The sequence below is a fragment of the Microtus oregoni genome, unplaced genomic scaffold (assembly GCF_018167655.1).
Source record: "Microtus oregoni isolate MIOR12 unplaced genomic scaffold, Mior012 000028F_ref0000031, whole genome shotgun sequence".
Taxonomy (NCBI): domain Eukaryota; kingdom Metazoa; phylum Chordata; class Mammalia; order Rodentia; family Cricetidae; genus Microtus; species Microtus oregoni.
This window is the reverse complement of record NW_024543087.1, coordinates 462,408-487,752: the sequence shown is the minus strand read 5'-3', so window position 1 is coordinate 487,752 and position 25,345 is coordinate 462,408. Positions and strand designations below refer to the sequence as shown.

The 25,345-nt window shown below is 44.8% G+C and overlaps 1 protein-coding gene across 4 annotated transcripts in view; it reads right to left on the bottom strand.

The window, feature by feature from the left end:
- Fyco1 (FYVE and coiled-coil domain autophagy adaptor 1) overlaps positions 1-25,345 on the bottom strand; it is a 70,784-nt gene that overhangs the window by 27,498 nt on the left and 17,941 nt on the right. For all 4 annotated transcript variants that reach the window (XM_041676975.1, XM_041676973.1, XM_041676976.1 and 1 more), the window contains 10 exons: positions 24,719-24,844; positions 16,648-16,754; positions 15,259-15,402; positions 12,980-13,070; positions 9,581-11,944; positions 8,491-8,583; positions 8,024-8,142; positions 4,622-4,789; positions 2,127-2,276; positions 1,281-1,492 (listed from right to left, as the gene is read on the bottom strand). In XM_041676975.1, coding sequence (XP_041532909.1) covers positions 1,281-1,492; positions 2,127-2,276; positions 4,622-4,789; positions 8,024-8,142; positions 8,491-8,583; positions 9,581-11,944; positions 12,980-13,070; positions 15,259-15,402; positions 16,648-16,754; positions 24,719-24,844 — 3,574 coding nt within the window. The remainder of the gene's footprint in view (positions 1-1,280; positions 1,493-2,126; positions 2,277-4,621; positions 4,790-8,023; positions 8,143-8,490; positions 8,584-9,580; positions 11,945-12,979; positions 13,071-15,258; positions 15,403-16,647; positions 16,755-24,718; positions 24,845-25,345) is intronic.

Here is a 25,345-nt window from a genome sequence, read left to right as displayed (position 1 = left end):
TGAAAACAAAATAGACTTCAACTAATGATGTTGCAACTCTAAACAAGAAGTAAAAACTAAACTATCCAATACTCTATATTATCACTTTACCCCCCAAACTAACTCAAAACAGGTTACACAGGCACACACACTATCCTAAAAAAAAATAATAAAAACTAGAAGAAGTCAGATGTGGTGGCACACACCTTTAACATGTCTTATAAATGTTTCCTCCCGATTTACAGCTTTTCTTTTTGAAGAGCAGAAGTTGTAGTTTTGATAAAGTAATATTTATATCACATTCTATGTGTCAGTTTTTTTATGTATCTAACTTTGCTAACACCTGTACTCAAAAGGTTTTTTTTCTTCTAAAAGTTTTGGGTTGGGTTTTTTGGGGGTTGGTTGTGTGAGTGGTTTGTTTGTGACAGTAACTCACTTTGTAGACAAGCTGTCCTGTTACTCTGCGTAGACTGGGACTCAAACTCAGAAATCTGCCTGCCTCCAATACCTGAGTGTGTTGATGGAGGAAGGTCATTGGTTAAAAAAATAAAGAATACATATCCAGACTATGTAGGACTTGCAAACTTCAGTACTGAAGAGACTGAGAAAGATTTGAAGACCCCAATGCTATGTGTAAAAAAGCACAAATCCCATTCCTGAGTGGTAGGGCCCATTGATCTATTTAAAGAAGGAAGAACAGGATTCTGAAGGTTTCTTAGCCTGCATCCAGGCTGAGATCAAAGGAGAGTTCACAAGGTCTAACTGTAGCCAGCAGTGATGCCTGAACAGAGAAAAGTCCCATCTCTGCCATCTCTGCTCTAATCCTTGGCTCTACACCTACAGTGTAGTAGTGTCCAGTAGAGAGCCTGGGTCACCTATTAGGGTGGATGCAGAAGTAGAAGTAATTAAACCCTCCGCCTGTTTCCTGGCTGAGTTGGAGGATGAGAAAGTGAGAAAGATGCTGAGTACTGAAGGTACAACTGCTGGTTTTATGTTACCACTGGGCAGATAATGGATATCAGAAAGGAGGTCCTGGAGGACTGACTCTTTGAGGTACGGGGTATATTCCACTGGTAGTATGTGGATATACACATTCATATTAAATCACAATCACGACAGGAGAAAGTTACTTGCTTATCAACCCCAAAAATATAAGAAAGTTTTAGGCTGGCGGTAGTATATATTTAGCAACTCTTAGACACCTAAGTTTGGGAAGCATTGAATGAATGAGTCTTGCTCAAGCTAATTGGCCATAGTGAGAAAGCAGTGACAACTACGAATCCGAAAGGCAGGGGCCTGACCTTGGTTTCCTATGGCCTGGGGGCCTGCTTTAGCTGGTGAAACCATGGGGCTCGGCTCTCCCTGGCTAGTGCTAGAGCCTCTGCTATCAGGGGATCCAGGGCTTTCACTGAACTTCTGGAAGCAGGCTCGGCAGCAGCGTTCCTTCTTGCCACTGGGCTTAGTCATAACATAGTTGTTACAGCAGTAGTAACAAAAGACATGGCCACATATCCTGGGAATGAAACAAGAACAGGCTTTGAGAATGGTGTACAATAGATTGTGCATCATTGAGATCTGCTAAGCACCAGAACAGGTCTCTGTGTTGGGTTCCTGATAGCCCATGACTCTCCAGACCTAGCTCTGTCCTTAATGTAGAGTGTGCTGTGAGCCCATTTCATAAGAGTTCAACAAAACCATCATGGTGAGCTTAGCAGAGAATGATTTACTTCTGTAGGTCCTCGAGGCAGGGAGAAAATGTCTGACTAACATCAGGCTACAGGTGTGCATTCCACATTTACTGTCAGGATTTTAGGTAAGCCTCTAAGAGAGCACTCACCTGCACCCAACTCCCAATCTGCCTTTCTCTTCACCCATCTTTCCTAGGTGCTGGAAGGATCTGTGTTCTCTGTTACGATCTACATCCCCCATAGGCTCAAGAAAAGCTAAAGGGTTGGTGTTCTGAGTGTACCACATGCCCGTGAGTCCCCTTAACCCCACCCACATTTCCTTTCAGGGGGCCTTCAGTGTCCAGCTAGGACCCCAAATAATACACTCTTCTTCCGCTTCCCTTGGTAGATAGCTAGGTACCCACCCTTGTCTCGGATCCCTCGCCCAGCTTCCACTCTGGTGAGCCGCCTGCTGCTAACCTGCAGTGATGCCGCCGCACTATCCAGCTGAACTCCCGCTTGCAGTCATGGCAGGTGCTGGCTTCCGTGTCCCCAAGACATTTCTCTTCAGCACTGAGCTTTTGCTGGAATTCCAGTGCATCAGACTTTTGCCAGAGAGCATCTTTGTCCCTGCAATAATACCACATTTTAAGAATCCAAGAGGAGCAGAGGATGACCCTGCTTCATTTCAGAAAGCTGATATCAAACGTTCCAAACCATTGAAGCTAAATAACTTTCCTTATAAATGCTCTCTTCTCAGCTCAAGGTTTGTGCTGACATCTCCAAAGGAACCCCAAACATTGATTCTTTGACCCCATGTACGTGAGAGCATGTACGAGGCACATATACCAAAGGCTGCGTCATCCACAAGGGATTGCCAGCACTGATACATCACTGAGAGATCTTACACTAAAAACAAATTACTAATGAAGTAGTGTGCCACCAGGTTGATAGTGGACATGCTATGAACGTGGATGCAATCTGCAGTTTGCTGAATGCATGACTGTGTACCATGTGTGTGCAGTGACCTTGAAGTGTGAAGAGGGCATCTGATCCCCTAGGATTGTAATTAAAGATGGTGCTGAAAATTGAACCCAGGTCCTCTGGAAGTGGGTAAGGGTTAGGAATATAAAGATGACTGACTTTTTTCAAGGATGCCTAAATTGTAAGGAGACAGGTTGACTCATCTTCTGGTCCAGCCTGTTTTTCAAGCTAGTCCACAGCATCTGACCAATATGTCCCTAGGAAGCCAGATACTCACACCCTGGACTGTGAGAATGCTACTTGGTTTCTCTACCACATTCCTCAAGAAGATACCTGGAATTCTAACAAGTGAGTAGATATAGGCATATTCCACAAGTGAAGTGAGTAGATCTCATCTGCCTTGGGTTTTAATACCTGGAATTCTAACAAGTGGGTAGATACAGGCATATTACACTCATGGAAGTGAGTAGATCTCATCTGCCTTGGGTTTTAATACCTGGAATTCTAACAAGTGAGTAGACAGGCATATTCCACAAATGGAAGTGAGTAGATCTCATCTGCCTTGGGTTTTAATACCTGGAATTCTAACAAGTGGGTAGATACAGGCATATTCCACTCATGGAAGTGAGTAGATCTCATCTGCCTTGGGTTTCAATACCTGGAATTCTAACAAGTGGGTAGATACAGGCATATTCCACTCATGGAAGTGAGTAGATCTCATCTGCCTTGGGTTTTATCCAGTGTCTCCCGACACGTCCATTTTTCAAGGCGTAGTTGTGTAAGAGCACTTGTCTTGGAAGCTGGTGTGATAGCACACATTTTTTAATCCCAGAACTCAGGAGGCAGATAGGCAGGGAGATTTCTGCGAGTTTGAGGCCTGACTTATCTACATAGGGAGTCTCAGGTCAGCCAGGCTACATAGTAAGACCCTGTCTCAAAATAAAATACAACCAAATAAAGCAAAAAGATTTATTGTCTTAAAAAGTTTGCTATGGAATATTCATAGATAAAGTACTACTTTGTCTGGGTTTGCTTCAAAGCAATCTAGAGATGGGAAGATGTAAGTGGCCATGGATTGATTCCTGTTGAGGTTGAATGAAGTATAATTATTATGACTTGAGTTTGAAATAGCCCCTTATGTGTTTGATCTCTTGGCCCCCCAAAGATAGTGATGCCATTTAAGGAGGCCATGGAACTTTTGGCGTGAAAGGCATAGCTGGTGGAGGTGGGTCATTGGGAGTCTCTACTTTCTTGTCTGCTAAGACATGGAGTATTACTACTGCCTTAAGCTCCTACTGCTATAGACTGAACCAATCCCACTGCCATGCCTTGTCTGCCAAGACTGACTGAAACTGGACCCCAAGTTCAAAAAAAAAAATCTTTCTTCCCTTAAGTTGCCTTTGTCAAGTGTTTTGTCACAGAAAGGAAGGAAAAAAGGAAGGAAGAGAGGGAGGAAGGAAAACAGTTATAATATTTTATCTTCTATATTTGATTCCTTTAAGAAAAAGTTAAAGTTGTGAGTGACTTGCATGCATTTACCACCAGGACATTTCACATTCCCATGTCTGTCTTGGAAAGTAAAGGCTGGTTTTGAGTGGCAAGAGTGGAACATACTGGGACCCTCAGAGTCCCCTCCAGTTTGGTTCCCACATGGACGCTGCTGCTGGGTCCCGACAGTACAAGAGAAGGTTCACTGGAGATAGGCAAGGGATGGGGAAATGACCAATTACTAAATGTCATTTTACTGTCATTCTTTGCCAGGCACTCAGAGTTTGAACATAAACCCGCATCCACACAAAAACCCAAACCACCGGTGTGATCAGGGAAATCCAGCCTTCAAGAATGCCAAAGCCTAGTGGGATCCTGCAAGCATATGGCTCCCTGACAGCACACCATTGGACAGACCTTGAGGAGGAGGGTCCATTTCCAGAAATGGTTTTTTCCTAAGAAAAGCCAATCATAGACAGGGTCTTCCACTGCCTCACACTCACCTGAGCAGCTCTATCAGCCGTTCCTCAAGGTATTTCTTGGTTCTGTTCAGGTCGTCCAGGTCTGCATGCATCTTCTGGTCATTCCTTTCCCTGTTTGTCACCTCCTGGCAGAGTTTGTTATAATATTCTTGGATTTTTGATGTGGCCTTTTCAAGTTCCTTCTGAGTTCTGGGAGAGGAGAAATGCATTTTCCTGGTTAGCTCTGACATTCAGCTTCCTGGAATATGTGGGTTCTTCTGGCCTTCAATAACAGGTCCTGCTGACCTCTTGGCCTTTCCCTCTCATGGTGAGACATGACCTGTTCACAGGTTATGCATTATCCCAGAATCTGAGATTCCCCCCTAGCTCCCTGTCAAACATGAAGGGGTATTCTGGGATGGCAGAGACATTCCAGGATGTTAACATACTCAGTGAGTGAGACATGGCACTCCTGTAAGGATTTCTAGATAGGACTTGAGGCTGGGAGGAGCCAGATGGGAAAAGCCTTATGGAGTGATGATGGAGGATGAGCAGGGGTGATGAGTCAGGACATGAAGTAAAGGCATGATCTCTCAAAGGTGGTTATGAAGAGGGTCCTTGCTCTCAGGTGTCTTTGGGACTCTGCTTTGAGGAGGGGGCTGGGTCTTTAGCAGGCCTTTTACCGGGTAAGTCCTCCAATCCCCTGAAATTCTGTTCTAGGCCCTGTGGAATCTTAGCATACAACAGAGGGGGCTTGTGGAGCTGGCTGTCTGCCCAATCCCATGCATTCCACATGCAGTTTAACTATCCCCTTAGACGGCAGTTTCTAAGAATGTTACAAACCCCAAGATCCAGCAAAGTGTTTGTAAGAACTCCATTAAACAGAAATTCTATGCAAAGAGTGCATTGTTTGCATGCTTTCCAGCCAAGTATTACACATAGCTATCAGAGCTTATTAAATAGTCAATGTCCAAAAAATGATTTCAGAGTACACAACACAAAACATCAAGGGAGTCTAATCCTAGGAAGATGACCTATGCAATTCTGAGCAGCTAAAACAAATCCTCTGAGATTTTCCATATACCATTCTTATAGCATTTGGCTTTGTTTTTTGAAATAGGGTCTCACTATGTAGCTCTGGCTGGCTTGGAACTTGCTATTTAGACTAGGATGACCTCAAACTCAAAGAAGTTCACCTGTCTTTTGCCTCCCCTCCCCCCCCCCCAATGCTGGGATTAAAAACATTTGCCACAGTAGAGTTGACCCTGTTGATAGGCCTGCAGGTGATTCTCCTCACCACCCCTGAAAGTGTGTGGGTGATCTGGCCCCAACCCTCCCCTGCCATATGGTGAAGTGAGTGAGGAAGAGAAGAATTCCCCTCCCCTGCCATATGGTGGAGTGGGTGAGGAAGAGAAGAACTTCCCCTCTCCTCCCCTTGCCACCTGTGGTGGTGAAGAGTTGGCCCTGGGGTCATGAGAGCAGGAGAACCGGCCCTGCTCCTCGTTCCCTGCTGCACTGGGTGACTAGCTGGGGCAGTGCTGAAGAGCTCACCCTAGTGGTGACAATGAGGGAAACCTGGCAGGCTGACCAACCTTGCTAGCACCTAGTCTCAGAGACAGGGCTATGACTTGGTCCATCCAAACACCCACGTCATTTATGAACTGCTGGAGGGGCTGGATCTACAGTTCCACAAGACAGCAACAGAATATCCAGGAGGAGTTCCACTGTATCTACAGAGTAGTAGAAGCCAGAGGCCTTGACCAGACCAATGATCCATTGCAAAGAACACTTGTAAGTAAAGATGTTTGGACTAAGGGGTGTACTCTATGACTCACTGGTACATACTATAGCTTCTAAGTCAAAATTTTCTTTTCTTTCTTATTTTTTTGAGGCTACACTTTTACATTTTTGGGGGGATGGGGAGTCACAAGGACAGAGAACAGAGAAGAGGAGATGGAGAGATGAGTGGGGCTGAGATGTATGATTTGAAGTCCATAAAGAATCAATAAAAAGTTTAAAAAATGTGGCAGCATACCCAGCTTTCATTCTTATAGCATTTAAAAATACCAGTCCAAGTGTGTCCTCTGTTTAAACCACATGACCAAGATCTGACTAGGAGCTGTAAGAAATGGGCCAATCACTAGGCTTCACTGAATCCAGAGTCAAGCAGGAAGGCAGGTGACAGGAGAAAAGGGATAGGTACAGGCTAAGGACAATCTGATATCCTTGCTTTACTGGTGGCACCCCAGGGGTCCTCTCCTTGATGAACTTTTCTCAGCAGGTCCTAGCTACACTAGTTTGGCCCCATCTGCAGAAGTGGGCTCAGTTTCACAACTCCACATGGTCTTAAGCTGAGAGTGATAAAATGGGGAGAAACTAACCCCTCTCACAGGACTGTTAGGAAGACTCAATAGGTAATTACAGGTTAAGCATTCCTAATTTTGAAAATCTGAAATCCAAACTGCTCTGAAATATGAAGATAATGCCCTTCTGCTCTCAAGCTCCAGCTTAAGATGCTCAGCCTGCACAAGTTGCATTTAGAACATGCCACACTGCAAGTGGGACTCAATGCTTGTTCTTATTCCCGTTATTTTCATGCTCTAACTGTGCCTGCTTTCAGTTTTTTGGAAGTATGCAGTTAGTGTGTACCTTGCTGGAGATATAAAGCTGCACCAGATGGAAGGCACCTTGCCTCCTGTGAACTATGGCAGGAAGATAGTTGCTTTTTCTGTGCAAGCTTCTGGCTCTGTGCTTTCTGATGGCATGACTTTTTCCCAACTTCCTCATTTAGTACAAGTGGCTGACTTTCTAAAATGAGTGCACCTACCCACTCCCTGAGGACCACCATTGGCTGTGTGGGTGATCCAGTGGCTGACTTTCTAAAATGAGTGCACCTACCCACTCCCTGAGGACCACCAGCGGCTGTGTGGGTGATCCAGTGACTGACTTTCTAAAATGAGTGCACCTACCCACTCCCTGAGGACCACCAGCGGCTGTGTGGGTGATCCAGTGACTGACTTTCTAAAATGAGTGCACCTACCCACTCCCTGAGGACCACCAGCGGCTGTGTGGGTGATCCAGTGGCTGACTTTCTAAAATGAGTGCACCTACCCACTCCCTGAAGATCACCATTGGCTGTGTGGGTGATCCAGTGACTGACTTTCTAAAATGAGTGCACCTACCCACTCCCTGAGGACCACCAGCGGCTGTGTGGGTGATCCAGTGACTGACTTTCTAAAATGAGTGCACCTACCCACTCCCTGAAGATCACCATTGGCTGTGTGGGTGATCCAGTGACTGACTTTCTAAAATGAGTGCACCTACCCACTCCCTGAGGACCACCATTGGCTGTGTGGGTGATCCAGTGGCTGACTTTCTAAAATGAGTGCACCTACCCACTCCCTGAGGACCACCAGCGGCTGTGTGGGTGATCCAGTGACTGACCTTTCTAGGCTTTTTCGAAGAGTCGTGCTTTCTTTGTCTTTGTGCTGCAGAGTGGCCTGGCACTCTGCGAGACGGCTGCTGGTACAGTTCAGTTTCTCCTCCATGGCTGCCTTGGTGACCTGGTATAAGATATCCGGGAGAAGACACAAAGCGTACAAAGCTTACCCTCCATGGAAGAAGAGACTGCTATGCTACTCACACTTCCTGACAGGGCCACTTCTGAGGGGAAGGTTTTGTGCTGAAGTTGGAGTGCAATGGCACCGAGTGAGGCTACTAGTGGGTCCAGTGGCACTAGAGAATGCCAACAGAGGTGACTAAGAACCATTTCCTTTTAGTTCAAAGTCTAAGGAGGGGAAGGGAGTCAACTGTCTCAGTTTGAGAACTGGCAGCATTTTGAAGAGCATCGGCATCGATTCAGTAAAAGCAGATCAGACCCCCTTTCCTTGATAGCACACCTCCAGGCCCACCTTCAGTTCGTGCACAGCCTCCTTAGTCACTTGCAGCTCCCGGCTCCGCTCTTCGAGCTGGGCCCTGAGGCTCTCACACTCTTCATTGGCTGTCTGGAAAGGATGAGGAAGCATCGTAAGAGAGAGGTTCTTGCTCTGAGACTCCTTCATCTTTATCACCCAAAATGGTTTCTAAAAACATAACTGCACTGTTTCCTGAAGTGGCTCCTCAACAAGCTTCTTCTCTACTGCTAACAAAATACTTGCAAATTTACAAGGGAAAGTCTCAGCTTATTCCTCAAACAGAATTAATTTCTGCAAGTGAAAAAGGCTCACAGGGCTTCATGGGCTGGAGAGGGCACTTTTAGGAAGGGCAGAAGAGGGTGCAGAGTAGGCTGAGAGCAGAGGCAGCTTCAGACCCACTAGGGCACACACTGGGAATCACAGTACTGTGTCTACTTGTCACTGTCCTTATCTACCACTCTTTAGCCTCTTTTCTTCATGAGTATCAAAGGCTCATGGTCTACCGGAGGGGGAGGGGTCCTCAGACTTGTCTCCGTTAAGGGCCTTGCTTTTCTAAACTGAGCCAGTTCCCGGAGAAGCTGACTATTTATTAAGGACTAGTTAGGACTCAGGATGTCACAGACTGGTGACCATATGGAGGATGGGGCTCCAAAAGAAAGGGCAAGGGTAGAGGCTGAAACTTATGTGTGGAAGGGGCTGTACACAGACACACAAAAGGGGAAGCAGTAGAAGGGTGTGACACTCTTTGAGCTGCAGCCGCGTGCAGTCTGATGGGGACATGGAACTGAGCTACTAGACCTGCTGAGAATTCAAATGAAGTCACAAACCTGAATTTGAGTTCATTCTGCTCTGTCAATGTTGACTATTAATTGATAGAAAGTTCTGTGTGGGCCAGCATCTGCCACGGTCAAAGTGGAGGTTTCTAGGTAAAGGCATTATGCCCCATGTTCTACCTGATGTGCTTGTGTTTCTGCAAAGAAATGTGAGCTTCCAAAGTTGAATGGGATCAGGACATTTCTTGCTGCAGGGCCACCTAACTGTGGAGCCACCCAGGAACACCTGGAGAAATGGCTAAAGCTGGGCTTACCTTCAGTCTGTTCTGGTGGCCCATGATCTCAGCACTTAGCTGGAACTTGAGGGTATCTCGTTCCTGGTGTGCAGCCTCTTGGAGGCTCTGGGTCAGCTGCTCAGCCTGGGCCAGTTGTGACTGTAGACCAGAGCATGAACTAGCTGCCTCCTCAGCTGCCTTTAGTTTTTCCTGCAACTCCTCCTTCTCTTGCTGTAGTCCCATCACTCGGAGCTCCAAGCCCTTTCGTTCCCGCAGTGCTGCCTCTTTGGAGTCCTGGAGCTCCTGGGCCAACCTGGCCAGGGCCCCCTCCATCCGATCCTTCTCGGCAGTCAGGGCACAGACCTGGATGCCAAGCTCAGCTGTGTCTGTGTTGGCTCGGTGTAGCTGGTCCTGCAGCTCTGCCTGCTCCAGGTGGGCTCCCTCAGAGCTGCACCTCACCAGTGACAGCTCTGCCTGCAGGGCTTGCAGCTCTTGTTCCTGCTTCTGGGCCTTATAGAGGCTCTCCTCCTGCAGTACCCCTTCTCGCTCTGAGCACAGCAGCAGCTCCTGGACATGGGCCCTGTTAAGGGCTTCATTCTGCTCCTTCAGTTGTTGCACCAGGGTCTTGTGCTCCCTCAGGACTGTCTCAGCCACTGCCAGCTGGCTCTGTAACTTGTCCCGGTCACCTAGGGCCACCTGGAGCTTGGCCTGGAGGTCCACCACCTCATTCTGTAACCGCTGGGCTTCCCCCTGGTGAATTTCTAGCTGTGCTTGAGACAGGGCCAGTTGGGTTGTGTTGATTTGGGGTAGGCTGAGTCCCTGGTGGCCTTTTTCTGCAGAGAGGGCCTCAATCAGCTGAATCTGCTGCTGGCACTGGTTCTCAAGAGCCCTGAGTTCCTGATCCTGGGCCTCTGTCCGAAGCCGGCACTGATCTGCCTCTTCCTGCAGCCGCCGGCACTCACCCTCCTTACTCTGCAGGGCAGCTTCCTTCTCTGCCACCTGGGCCCTCATGGTCTCTTTGGCTTTCCTCACAGCCAAGAGACTTGCTTCCATCTGGTCTCCTAGGTGCCGGATGCTGGCCTGCTCAGCCTCCAGAGAGGCTAAGGAGCCCTGGATGGCTGCCTCTCGCTGCTGAAGCGCTGTGTAATCAGTTTGCAAGGCTAGAAGTTTGCCCTCTAAGAGCTGGTTGCGCACGGCCATGTTCTGCAGCTCCTTCTGTAGCTCCTGGTTGACCTTTCGCAATTCCTTCTGGTCTTCCTCTGGCACTGTGGTATCGTTTACCTCTTCTTTCTGGAGGTGTTGCTGCCCGTCTTCTGGCATCTCCCCAGTCTGTGATGAGACAGAGCTCATGGAGGCCAGAGCCTCCCTATTCTTGCTGGCCCCATGCACTTCACCTTGCTGCTTTAGTGTGCTCACTTTCTGGCTGAGATGATCTCTGTCCTGTATAAGCTGCTTCTTCTGTTCCTCCAGGTCGCTCACAAGCTGGCTCACCTGTGCTAACTGGGTCTCTAGGAGCTGCAGCTGCCATGTCAGAGACTTGGCCTCCTGCTCCAGCAGCTGCTTTTCTTCTCGATGCTGCTTTTCCTGCTGCCTGGCTTCTGCTAGCTCTTCCTCCACAGAGCTCAAGTGGGCCAGGGATTCCTGTAGCTGCTGTTGGAGCTGAGCTGACTCTTGCTTCTTCCCAGATAGCTCTTTCTGAAGTGGGGTCACATCCTTCACTAAGTGCTCTAGGTCAGCCCGGGCCTTCTCCTTTAGCTGAAGTTCCTTGGCCAGCTGCTCTAGTTTGATACTCTGCTGCTTGTTTAGTTCCTGGGCCTTGGTGTTCTCTCCTTCTAGGGCTTCAAGTTTCCCCTTCAGTTCCTGGAACTTCAGGGCCATGTCTGCAGGAACTGGCTCTTGAAACTTTGTGTCCAGAGCTGAATTTGCCTTCTTCTCTGCCCTGGCCAGGCAATCTGAGAGGCTGGCTAGAAGCTGATTTTTCCTACCCAGGGAGTCTCTCACAGCCTCAAGTTCCTGTGCCATGGTCTCAAGCTGCAGGGTTGAGTGACTATTTTCTTTCTTGTCTACATTCAGCTCCAAGGCCTGCAGACATGTCTGAAGCTTCTTCACTGTGGCTTGGGTGATCTCCCCCTGCTTCTGGAGCTCTGCCACTAGGCCCTTGAGGCCAGTGTTATCCTCCACTGTAGGGTATCCCCTCTCCTTCTCTGCCTGAAGCTGCTCCCCTTGCCTACTGATCATCACTCGAAGTGCTTGGTTCTCCCTGTCTAGTTGCTGTACATGTTCTTGTAGCTGTTTCTCCCGAACCTCCAACTGGTCGAGCTCCAGTCGCATCTCATCAAAACCTTCTAGTGCTTCATTGTTTAGAGGGCTGTTTAGGTCAAAACTGGAGGCCATCTCCTGAGTCTAAGGGGAAGTAAAAGACAGGAGGCTTTGGAATTAGGCTGCCCAGCTATTTGGATAACTTTCTGCATTCTATGAAAGTAGAAGTAAAAACAAAGGGATCACCTGACCTAAGTAAGGTAAGCTTTTAGAGCTATTCCAAGATTAGAACCTTATGTTCAAAGCACCTACCATAAAGTCCAAACACATTCAGGGCCCTGCAAGTCCCACTAATAAGCAGACTCACATCTCTAGCCAGCCTCCATCAGCTTTATGAGTTTAAAGGTTACTGGTTCTTAGAAAATCTAAACTCAGTTACACTGAAATTATGGTAAACCCACTGTATTATATACACCATGACAAAATCACAAAATGAGGTCAAAGAGTAGATCTATCTATCTATCTATCTATCTATCTATTCATCCATCCATCCATCCATCCATCTATCTATCGGTGTTTTGAGACAGCCTTGGTTGGAACTTGCTATGTAGGCTGGCCCCACAGAGATCTGCCTGCCTCTGCCTCCTGGTGCTGTGACTAAAGGCATGTGCCACCATGCCCAGCTCATTTTTTTTCTGTTTTGAATGCTCTTTATAAATAAAGAGCATTTTTTGTACTGCAAATAAATTCCTATTATACAGTTACAATAGGTTCACATTTTTAGTACTTCCTGACCCACTGTTCTTAAGCAGTTTTCCACTTGCTCCTCCACTGAGGACCGGGATGATTTTATTAACCCCTCTTACAGAAAAAAAGAGTTGAAGTTTCTAAATCAATTTCCCCTTCATCGGATGCTGGTAGGTAGCAGGGTCAATTCTATATAATCTCAGTGCTAACCTACATCTTGTAAGACACTTTAAAACTACTTTAAGATTTCAGATCTAAATTTTATCAGACTGTAAAAATCTAAATTCCAGGACATAGAGGATATAGCTTGAAGGGTTATATTACTCTGATTAGAACAACAAGTATTTGAAAGGACTACCCTTGAGTTGCTAGGGAAAAAGACATACCTTGGCCACCCTAACATTCTGCTAACCCCAGCCTTCCCGACATTACCTGCAAATAGTTGCTCACTAAACTGCTCATGCTGGAACTTCGGCTGGGAGGTTTCCACAGGTAAGCAGAAGAGCTGGTGGCCAGCGTCCTCCTGCGGGGGCACAGAGCAGACACCCTTGTATTCAGATGAGAAAACACACACACACACACACACACACACACACACACACACACACACGAGGCAATGGTGCTGACAGTTACTAGGCAACCATGTGGCGGTAGGATATGGTCTGGATATCACTTGAGTATGTCTAATAAAGGGTTCTATGCTGGCCCTTAGAATGGTGGTACTGAGAGAGAGTGGAACCTTTAAAACGTGTGGCTAACATAAAGCCTTAGATCAATGCTATTTGAAGGCACTATGGGACTCTAACCTCCTACTATTTGGGACATATGATCTCTTACTTCTGCATAAAATACACCCCACCTCCTCTTCACAGGCCACCTACTCTGAAATGTTAGTCAAGGGGATCCCTTGCCAGAGCCTGGACCATGTTGTTCAGGCCTTCCGCCTCTAAAACCGTGAACTAAACCAGTCTGCCCCCTTGCACCCAAAAGGAAGACTTTCAGACTCTTTTTTTTTTCTAATTTAAAGATTTATTTTTATGTGTGATGGGGAGGCAGAAGAGGATATGATATTCTCTGAAGAGTGGTTCTGGGATCTGAACGTGGGTCCTCTGGAAAAGCAGAAAGAATTCCTAACTGCTGAGTCATGCCCCCAGACTAAAAATGTCTTTTCTTTATAAAGTTAGTCTGCCTCGGGTTTTTCATTACAGTACTCAATGGATGAATCCTAGACGGAGCATCTAAAGAGCAGATCTCCATGGGCTGGTGGCAGGTACTCCATTGGCATGGGAACGAGAGATGGTCTAGCAGTTAGAAATGCTTGTTATGCAATCATGGAGGCTGGAATTTGAACCCCAGCACCTATGTGACAAACTATGGATCCCAGACATGCCTGAAATCCCATCTCTAAGAGAGGTGAAGACAGAGAGATCACTGGGGTTTTCTGGTTTCTAGCTTAGAGGAGAAAACTTGAGTCTTAGTTTCAGGGAGAATGGGTGTAAGGTAATAGAGCGTAACTGGTGCCCTCCTCTGACGTCTCTTTACATGCACTCACATGCACACAAACAAATGGATCCAAATACTATAGTTTCCTTTCACTGTCAAAAAAAAAAATCCCCAGTAAATACAATTTCCAATTTTTAGTTCAGTTCATAGGAACACTGCAACCTAATCTCACTTTTACCCTCCAGAATTAACCTATAGTTACTGAACTGTCAAGCCTATCAGTCCCCTCAACCTAGCAAGGACCTCAGTCAAGAGTGCCACACAATCACACGTGTGTGTGAGGTATGAGGGAGGATGGGGGAAGGAAACTCTTGGTAGATTAACACCGCGGAAAGGTGGGACAAGCCTACTCCATCAGAGGGTGTCACACCTGGTTATGGTTATTCATGCAGTAGAATATTCTACACCGTGGGTCTGCTAGGCTGTAAATATTTTCGGCTTGTGAAATAAATAGTCTGTATCACAACTACTCCTGCATGAAATCTGTCACAGAATATGTAAAGAGAGGGGCAAAGTTGCTTCACATAGTGCTATGGTTTGCTTCTACCCCACAGCCACAGAATCGCAAGCGTAAACACAAGTAAAACTAAACAATGTGAAATGAAAAAAGGAAGTATGAAATAATAGCTTTCTCATGATTTACTGTGTATAACATTTTGAAAAAATATATATAACATACTATCATAAAATATTTATGAATATATATACATATAGTAAAAATAAAGCCTTGCTATTGACATGCCTCAAACATGGTGCTGTGTTTACTTTTGGAAAGGACGAAGGAAAAAGATAACATCAGAAAGATGGGGTCTTAGTTAGAGCTACAGTATTTTGTTTAGATCTACAGTATTTTGTTTCTTTAAAAAAAATAAAATATCATACAGAAGAAAGAAACCCTACACAATTCAGCCTGAAAGTTTTCCCTTTGGAAAATATGGTTAAGTTAAACTCAAGAAATAATGACAGAATGTAACCCATTGGACAACAACAAAATCAAACCAAAACCAAAACCCTACCACCAACAAAAAAAACCTCATGAGTCAATTCTGAGATAAATGAATAAATAAATAGGGACAGCAGAAAAAACAGTCATGAAGCTATATGTAATTTACTGAGTAAGAACAATTTCTGGGCAGATGGGTGACTATCTTCAAAACATTGAACATCTCTTTCCTTTTCTTTTCAAAGAAAGCAGTTCCCCAAAATACCTAGCAAATGTCGGCCAGGCGGCATCCAGGTCGTAGCCCCTTGATGCTAGATCAAACTGAACCTCAGTCAGCTCATACAGTTGGCCCACAATGTCAGAGCTCATCTTTGGCTTCAGAAAGGGGCTTCTTGCATAATACCAGTCACTGTAGAAAACATACACTGTGTAAATTGAGGAGAAACAAGGATAAGCAAAGAATAAATCTACTCAAGACCATCCTGTGTGGCTCTGCCTTATCAAACCCAGTAACTTGTACTAAAGCAAAAAACAAGCAAACCATTTTTTTTTCTTTCACTGCTGGACCACCGGTTCTTAAATAAGCTTTCTTTGCTTAAAAGAAACTGCTGCAATGATCTAGATTATTATTATTCATATGTCTTTCCTCCAAAGAATTTGAGATACTTAAATCTTTGCGACTTGCCAAGAAAGGGCGACTGTAGGAGACAGGAAAATTTCTCTGGGAAAGATAACCTCAGTTTTTATTCCTTTCACAGAATCCAACAAGACACACTGGGCTCATTTCTAACTTCTGTTCAGACATTAAAAGCAAAGGAGTACATGTCTATCCAGAAATGTTATATGTACATTGTTATTGTGGTTTATCCATCTCATATGAAGCAATAAGAAGTTAAAAAGATAGTACTGATGAGTTTAAAGAATTACTTGTTTCATATTTGTGGTCTGTGATGCTGACTTGTTTAAGGTAGTCTTTACAAAATACCTACAACAACATACTCTTCAAATCAACTGTACAAATGTTTTTTAACTCACAAGTCTGACACACTGGTAAGAATGTAGATCAGTCTTAAAGGTGTCAAAATAAAGCTAAACATTTGACTTATTTTTTAATTCTTTCATTAACTTAAATCTCTAAGGAGAGGCAGAGCAGAAATAGAAAGAAATGCTGGGCAACTCAACGAGGTTCGGCTGGTGAGGCCCCGTTCTGCAGCAACGACCCTGATGCTCCCTCACCTTCCCGCACTCAGGACCACCTCTCTCCTTTTCTGACTGTTTCCTGGTGAGGCTGCAGACTTATGAGGTGCAAACGCTGACAGAGGGGCAACCTGGATTCACAGCAGTCACCCTTCAGTCCCCAGGGAGCCTGGCTCTGTGGTAGGTGGGAGCCCAGACTGAGTAAAGGAGAACCACACCGGCAATTCTTGTGGGAAACACAGGAACACTGGCTCCAAGCTCCAGGATCCCAGTTGAGCATATGAGAGAGCTAGAGAGATATTCCCCCTTTTCACTCCTTTTACCCCACATGCTCAAAGACTGGTAGGAAATACAAAGAATAATGACTATCCAAGAAACTGGAGGCACCGGCCAATGACTGACATAATTTCTGTTCATTGGTGCTATGGGGTTAAGTGCAGCACAGTCTTGCAATTACCTGGTCACTTTAGCGTTCATGAAGCACTGCTGCAAAGTGTCTGCCAACCTCTGGTGCACCAAAGAGTAGCGAATGAAAGCTCTGCCTTTTCCCAGAGATGTTCGGAGCTGAAAACATAGATCACAGCGAGATGAACACTTGCACACAGAGGAATAGCAAAAGCCGCCCGACGCTACTCCGACACTGGTAGCCCTCATACCCATCAAAGGCCACAAAACATGTGACTGTCAGTCTAGAGTAAAGCCTGAAGTGGGCGGGCTTCTCCCAGGCCTCTATCTGAGAATACTCTGCAGCAAACACGTGAAGAAAGACATACGAACGAGACTCAAACGCCTGTACGCTGAATGGAGTCACCCTTGTTCTTCTTCCTATCATTATCTCGGAGTCAGACAGGAAACTCCTTGATTTAATCTGGAGTAAGGTGTGGAATCTGGAGGTAACTGAATGGCTCCTCACCCAGAAGCTACACGAGGAAGGGATGGTAAATTTGGTTGGTACTGGGGGTGAGGCTCATGGAGAGAGGGGCCTCAGGGGCTTGGTTTGAACATGAGTAGAAAAGGGAAGAATAGAAAGGGTGGAGTTGTGTAAAGGCTATGGCAGATGTATAACAGTTCCCTTTGTAGCCAAAAAACAAAACAAAACAACAACAAACTAGTTTCCATGTATCTGTTTATGCTTTCCTAATTGGCTGGTTTCTTTTCAGATAACCCAACTCACTGCTTTAGTCAATGTGCTATGGATGAGAATAGGGCTTTCCAGGAAGTCCTGTCACCAGGAGTAGAAGTCATAGAAAAGCCCAGGTATCCACAACTCTGCAATGACTTTGATGACAAAACCATGTAAAAGCATGAAGGGATCCATCTGAGGTTTAGTCACTTACAACATGGCATGCTGGGCAGACTCTGCAATGAGGCTGCAATGCAGGGCCCCACTAGCTGTCGGCACATGGCATCCAGAGCAAGTGGATTAAAGAGAGCTGCCACAGAGGACACCTGAGACAGGTTTGAAAATTAAGATTCATAATCCTAATATATCAATCCCAGAAGTAGTCAGGCATTCAAAACACACTGAATCTGGCTCTGCGTAGAGAAAGCAGGGCCCACACTCAGAATGTGGTAGGAGAGGGATGACAGTAGTCTGGTCAAAAAGGTTCTTACTATTCTCTACTGGATTGAGACAGGAAGTATGTGGCACACCAATAAGGCACCAATAGTGCTGTAAACATCCCAGTAGCAGCTAACATCTTTAACTCAGAGGTATTTCTGACTTTGAATCGTTCTTACTGATGACTCAAGAGGAGCAGAAGGAGAGGGAGCACGAGCAAGGAACTCAGGACCGCGAGGGGTGCACCCACACACTGGGACAATGGGGATGTTCTATTGGGAACTCACCAAGGCCAGCTGGCCTGGGTCTGAAAAAACATGCGACAAATCCAGACTAGCTGAACATAGCGGACAATGAGGACTACTGAGAACTCAAGAACAATGGCAGTGGGTTTTTGATCCTACTGCACGTACTGGCTTTGTGGGAGCCTAGGCAGTTTGGATGCTCACCTTACTAGACCTGGATAGAGGTGGGCGGTCCTTGGACTTCCCACAGGTCAGGGAACCCTGATTGCTCTTCGAGCAGATGAGGGAGGGGGACTTGATCGGGGGGAGGGGGAGGGAAATGGGAGGCGGTGGCGGGGAGGAGGCAGAAATCCTTAATAAATAAACAAATTTAAAAAAAAATAAAAATAATAAAAAAAAGAAATAATATGAGGTGATTTTAAAAGACATGAAACCTCATGAACAATGGACGTCATAAGACATTTCTCCATGTATTGTCACATGGCTTAAACGGAGGCGGGCAAAAGACTGACCGGATATAAAACACTAAGGGATGCTTCCAAATAGTCACCCCAATCCGTGTTTAGAGGACAACCTCGATGTCAACACCATGTTCACTTTCTCCTCTAGTGAGTTAGATGACAACAAAGTGCTTAGTGGGGACAACTGGGCAGCCAAAAACAGCTAGGCAAGGTGGCCACCCACATACCCCAAAACTGGAGTAATGGTGGAATCTAATCAGACCTCTGCCCACAAAACTACTCTTGTCTGTCAGCTCTCTGAGCAGGAGTGAGTCCTTATTCCTCCTACATGACAGTAAAACTTCTTAAGTGAAGTGCCCACTTAAAGAAAACAGAGAAAGCTCACATTGGAGACTTAACAGCCCACCTGAAAGCTCTAGAAAAAAAAGAAGCAGACTCACCTAGGAGGAGTAGAAGACTGGAAATAATCAAACTGAGGGCTGAAATCAACAAAATAGAAACACAGAAAACAATACAAAGAATCAATGAAACAAAAAGCTGGTTCCTGGAGAAAATCAACAAGATTGATAAACCCCTATCCAAACTAATCAAACGGCAGAGAGAGAATTTGCAAATTAATAAGATCAGAAATGAAAAGGGGGACATAACCACAGACACAGAGGAAATTCAGAGAATCATTAGATCTTACTACAAAAGCCTGTATGCCATAAAACTGGAAAATGTAAAGGAAATGGACACTTTTTTAGATAAATACCATATACCAAAGTTAAACCAGGACCAGGTGAACAACCTAAATAGACCTGTTAGTCGCGAAGAATTAGAAGAGGTTATCAAAAACCTCCCTACCAAAAAAAGCCCAGGACCAGATGGCTTCAATGCGGAATTCTTCCAGAACTTCCAAGAAGAACTAATACCTATACTCCTTAATGTATTTCACAATATAGAATCAGAAGAGGCATTGCCAAATTCCTTTTATGAAGCTACAGTTACCCTGATACCAAAACCGCACAAAGACTCAACCAAGAAAGAAAATTATAGACCAATCTCACTCATGAACATCGATGCAAAAATCCTCAACAAAATACTGGCAAACCGTATCCAAGAACACATTAGAAAAATTATCCATTATGATCAAGTAGGCTTCATCCCAGGGATGCAGGGCTGGTTCAACATACGAAAATCTATCAATGTAATCCATCGTATAAATAAACTGAAAGAAAAAAACCATATGATCATTTCATTAGATGCTGAAAAGGCATTTGACAAAATTCAACATCCCTTTATGATAAAAGTATTGGAGAGATTAGGGATACAAGGGTCATACCTAAATATAATAAAAGCTATATACAGCAAGCCTACAGCTAACATCAAATTAAATGGAGAGAAACTTAAAGCCATCCCACTTAACTCAGGAACACGGCAGGGCTGTCCACTCTCGCCATACCTCTTCAATATAGTGCTTGAAGTTCTAGCAATAGCAATAAGACAACATAAGGGGATCAAGGGGATTCGAATTGGAAAGGAAGAAGTGAAACTTTCGTTATTTGCAGATGATATGATAGTGTACATAAGCGACCCCCAAAACTCCACCAAAGAACTTTTACAGCTGATAAACACCTTTAGTAATGTGGCAGGATACAAGATCAATTCCAAAAAATCAGTCGCCCTCTTATACACAAAGGATATGGAAGCAGAGAGGGAAATCAGAGAAGCTTCACCTTTCACGATAGCCACAAACAGCATAAAATATCTTGGGGTAACTCTAACCAAGGAAGTGAAAGATCTATTTGACAAGAACTTTAAGGCATTGAAGAAAGAAACTGAGGAGTATACCAGAAAATGGAAGGACCTCCCTTGCTCTTGGATTGGGAGGATCAACATAGTAAAAATGGCAATTCTACCAAAGGCAATTTATAGATTCAATGCAATCCCCATCAAGGTCCCTTCAAAGTTCTTCACAGATCTTGAGAGGACAATAATCAAATTTATATGGAAAAACAAAAAACCCAGGATAGCCAAAACAATCCTATACAATAAAGGATTGTCTGGAGGCATTACCATCCCTGACTTCAAACTCTATTACAGAGATACAGTGATGAAAACAGTGTGGTACTGGCATAAAAACAGAGAAGTCGACCAATGGAATCGTATAGAAGACCCGAATTTTGACCCACAAACCTATGAACACCTCATTTTTGATAAAGGAGCCAAAAGTATACAATGGAAGAAAGAAAGCATCTTCAACAAATGGTGCTGGCATAACTGGATGTCAACCTGTAGAAGAATGAAAATAGACCCATATCTATCACCATGCACAAAACTCAAGTCCAAATGGATTCAAGACCTCACTATCAGTCACAACACATTGAACCTGATAGAAGAGAAAGTGGGAAGTACCCTACAGGAGATGGGCACAGGAGATCGCTTCCTATGTGTAACCCCAACAGCACAGACATTAAGGGCAACATTGAATAAATGGGACCTACTAAAACTGAGAAGCTTCTGTAAAGCAAAGGACACTGTCACCAAGACAAAAAGGCAACCTACTGACTGGGAGAAGATCTTCACCAACCCCGCAACAGACAAAGGTCTGATCTCCAAAATATATAGAGAACTCAGGAAACTAGACTTTAAAATGCTAATTAACCCAATTAAAAAATGGGGCACTGAACTGAATAGAGAATTCTCAGCAGAGGAAGTTCAAATGGCCAAAAGACACTTAAGGTCATGCTCAACCTCCTTAGCGATCAGGGAAATGCAAATCAAAACAACTTTGAGATATCATCTTACACCTGTCAGAATGGCTAAAATAAAAAACTCCAATGATAGCCTTTGCTGGAGAGGCTGTGGAGGAAGGGGTACCCTCATCCATTGCTGGTGGGAATGCAATCTTGTGCAACCACTTTGGAAATCGGTGTTTCGGTTTCTCAGGAAATTCGGGATCAACCTACCCCCGGACCCAGCAATACCACTCCTGGGAATATACCCAAGAGATGCCCTATCATATGACAAGAGCATTTGTTCAACTATGTTCATAGCAGTATTATTTGTAATAGCCAGAACCTGGAAACAACCTAGATGCCCTTCAATGGAAGAATGGATGAAGAAAGTGTGGAATATCTACACATTAGAGTACTACGCTGCGGTAAAAAACAATGACTTCTCAAATTTTGCATGCAAATGGATGGAAATAGAAAACACTATCCTGAGTGAGGTAACCCAGACCCAAAAAGATGAATATGGGATGTACTCACTCATAATTGGTTTCTAGCCATAAACAAGGGTCATGGAGTCTACTATTGGTGATCCCAAAGAAGCTAAGTAAGAAGGTGAACCAAAGAAAAAACATATAGTTGTCCTCTTGGCTATGGGAAGTAGACAAAATTGCTGGGGAGAAAATTGAGATCTTGGGGGTGGGGTGGGATGGGGGTAAGGGGAGTTGGGGAGAGAAAAGGGAGAAGGGGAGAATGGGGGGAACTTGGGGAAAAAGGAGGATTGGGATAAAGGAAGGTTAGATAGGGGAGCACGGAAGCACAATTCTTAGAGTTGGCAAGAGACTTGAACCTAGAGTGGCTCCCAGATGCCCAAGCCGAGGTCCCCAGTTAGTTCCTTGGGCAGCTGAGGATAGGGAACCTGAAATGACCCTATCCTATAGCAATACTGACGAATATCTTGCATATCATCATAGAACCTTCATCTGGTGATGGATGGAGATAGAGACAGAGACCCACACTGGAGCACTGGACTGAGCTCCCAAGGTCCCAATGAGGAGCAGAAGGAGGGAGAACATGAGCAAAGAAGTCGGGACCACGAGGGGTGCACCCACCCACTGAGACAGTGGAGCTGATCTATTGGGAGCTCACCAAGGCCAGCTGGACTGTGACTGAAAAAGCATGGGATAAAACTGGACTCTCTGAGCATGGCGAACAATGAGGGCTGATGAGAAGCCAAGGACAATGGCATGGGGTTTTGAACCTACGTAATGTGCTGGCTTTGTGGGAGCCTAGCCAGTTTGGATGTTCACCTTCCTAGGAATGGACGGAGAGGGGAGGACCTAGGACTTACCACAGGGCAGGGAACCCTGACTGCTCTTTGGACTGGAGAGGGAGGGGGAGAGGACTGGGGGGAGGGGGAGAAGGGTGGGAGGAGAGGGAAGGAAATGGGAGGCTGGGAGGAGGTGGAAACTTGTTTTTTTTTTTTTGTCTCCTTTTCTCAATAAAAAAAAATGGAAAAAAAAACTTCTTAAGTGGTAACATTTGAGCTCATTAGCGGAACAGATGAATATAAAGGAGCTAGCTACTTACTTTAAAGGGACTTTATAAATGTTCTTCAGGAAAAGGAATATTTCCTTTGTACTAAAAATGAAAGCAACTATATACCCCCTTTAAAAAATGTTTTAGATCATAGGTCAGCTTTTATTACTCAATTCGTGGCATTCTTGGCATCCCATATATACCACGCTGAAAAATACACACACAATAGCAGCACAGGATGGGAGACTTGCAAGGAACATGGCTGCCTCTGCTTTAAACCAGACCACTGTGCCATGAGCCTGGAGCAGAGCTGGCCCACAACACCTCTAAAACCTGCATGAGCAATCCAGAAGTCAGCACACAGCTTTCTTAACTTCTTTAAATTCTATCTGCGTGGCCTCAAAAGGTCTGAATGCATTATGAAGAGAGGAAAAAAAAAAACAGCTAAAAAGTAGATTGTTTCAGAAAACACTTCATGGCCCTAGGAATGAAGACTATCTTGTTAGACTTCACTTGCCCAAAGTCATACAACTGAAGGCTTCAGCAATGATAAAATGGGAGAGAAATGGGAGAAGAGGGTGAAGTGGGAATCTTTCTAGATTTCTGATATATTACATACTGCTCTACATCATGAACTTGGGTTTCTCGCCAACCTCACAAGACCAAACCACACCATAGTGACATTAAAGATACAAGCAGGACAAACACTTCAGAACTGCCATCTTTCCTTACTTGCCTAGAGTCAGAAAGTGCAGCTGGCAGAAATCACTGAGCCTCTGACGTCAGTGTGTTTAATACTGTTTCCATCCATAAGAACAAACACCATAGCTGGGTGGTGGTGGCACACGCCTTTAATCCCAGCACTTGGGAGGCAGAGGTAGGTGGATCTCTGGGAGTTTGAGGCCAGCCAAAGGGCCTGTGGGCTGACTTTAAAGTGATTTCATACTCGGCAGAGATGCTGACAAGACAAAATGCACAAACTTTTCTAGCATTTCTCTAAATTTCGGGTCCATAAACCATGTATGTGTGTTTCACTTCTGGGTTGACTGGGTTGATGAGAAAGGAATCACTGGGATGGGGAAAGGAAAGAGGTATGAAGGAAACCATCTGAGGTTTAGGCACTCACGATACTCACCACACGGTGTGCTGAGAAAACTCTCTATGGACCTTAACACAGGACCTTCTGGGGCAAAGCACCCAAGACACATGGATTAAAGGGACTGCCACAGAGGTCTCCAGACAGGATTGCAAATTAGGATCCACAAAGGAAGAAGGGTATGTAGTGTGGTGTGGTGTGTTTGTATTTCTTTAGAAGTTTGTAGTAAGACAAACCCAGGGGATAAAGGAAGTTACTTAGCAGCTCTGTATGATAAGAAATATCCTTGAGACCCTACCTTACTCTCCTCACTTCAAATCTAAGTTTCCTGACCAAACTGCTGGAAAAATAGTAGCCCGGAAACTTTAAATTTTTTCGGGCTTTCATTCATTCATTCATTCATTCATTCATTCATTCATTTTGTGTGTGTGTGGTATGTGTGTGTGTGCAGGTCATGTATGTGTCATGGCACACGTGGGGAGGCCAATCTGCAGGAGTCTGTTCTCTCTTTCAACCATGTGAGTTCTAGGGATGACACTTTGGTGGCGAATGCCTTTACCTAAATAATTGTCATGTAAGTCCCCTGACCTAGTAACTCTAGAGAAAATGATTTTTTAAAAAAAGGGAAGTAGTGTTGCACAGGGTGCCATGAACAGACTTTCCAGTGTGGATAGCCCAGTTGGAAGGTAACATTTAGGACCCAGCCCATTTCTGCTTAGTCCACTCTCAAGTAGTTTCCATGAGTCTGAATCATATAACAGGCACCCAGTGTGCCTTGACGAGATTTCTTGTCTTCTTGGCCACCCATAGACTTCATGCTACATCTAGCTATTTCTAGAAGAGGTGTCCACAAAGAAGGGCTTAGGCAGGCCAGTGTTAGACAGGTATTCTTCTCTTCATGGCTTAGTTTACCTCAGAGATGGACTTGACAAATCGGATCCCATCATTTGCTCCCTTCACCTTGGCTAGGCAGGCACAGAAGTAATCCCAGTAGTCCTTCTTGCTACCCAGGAGGCTAGCCTTCTCCTTCTGATCAAACTGGGCAAAAAAGGAACAGAGAGGAAGTCTGAGCCCACAGCTATTCATGCTCTATTAACACAATAAATAAAACTAGTTTCCTGGGAACAGGCACTGAGGGAGGTCGCTTGATGGTCTTACTTTAATTTATTGGCAAATCAGAGTATGTTAATATCAAAACAAGAGTGTTTCAATTCACCAACTTTAGATGTGTAAACTGAGGCTAGTAAATACCAGCTCAAGGTCATATAACTAGCAAGATTCAGGAACAATAGTTATCCCAAAAGATTTATCTCTTGGTACTTGCCTAGCATATACAAAGCCTGAGTTGTGGTTCCAGTATAGCAAGATAGATTGATTAATAGAAAAAGAAAGGAAGGGAGGTAGGAAAGGAGGGAGAAAAAAAAAGCAAGAAGGAGAAAATGAAAGTAATGAAAGGCAAAAATTATCATAGTTTGGTAGAAAACCTCCAATATGATAAGGAAATTCAAGTGAAGAGTCTTATGTTAACATTCAGAGTAT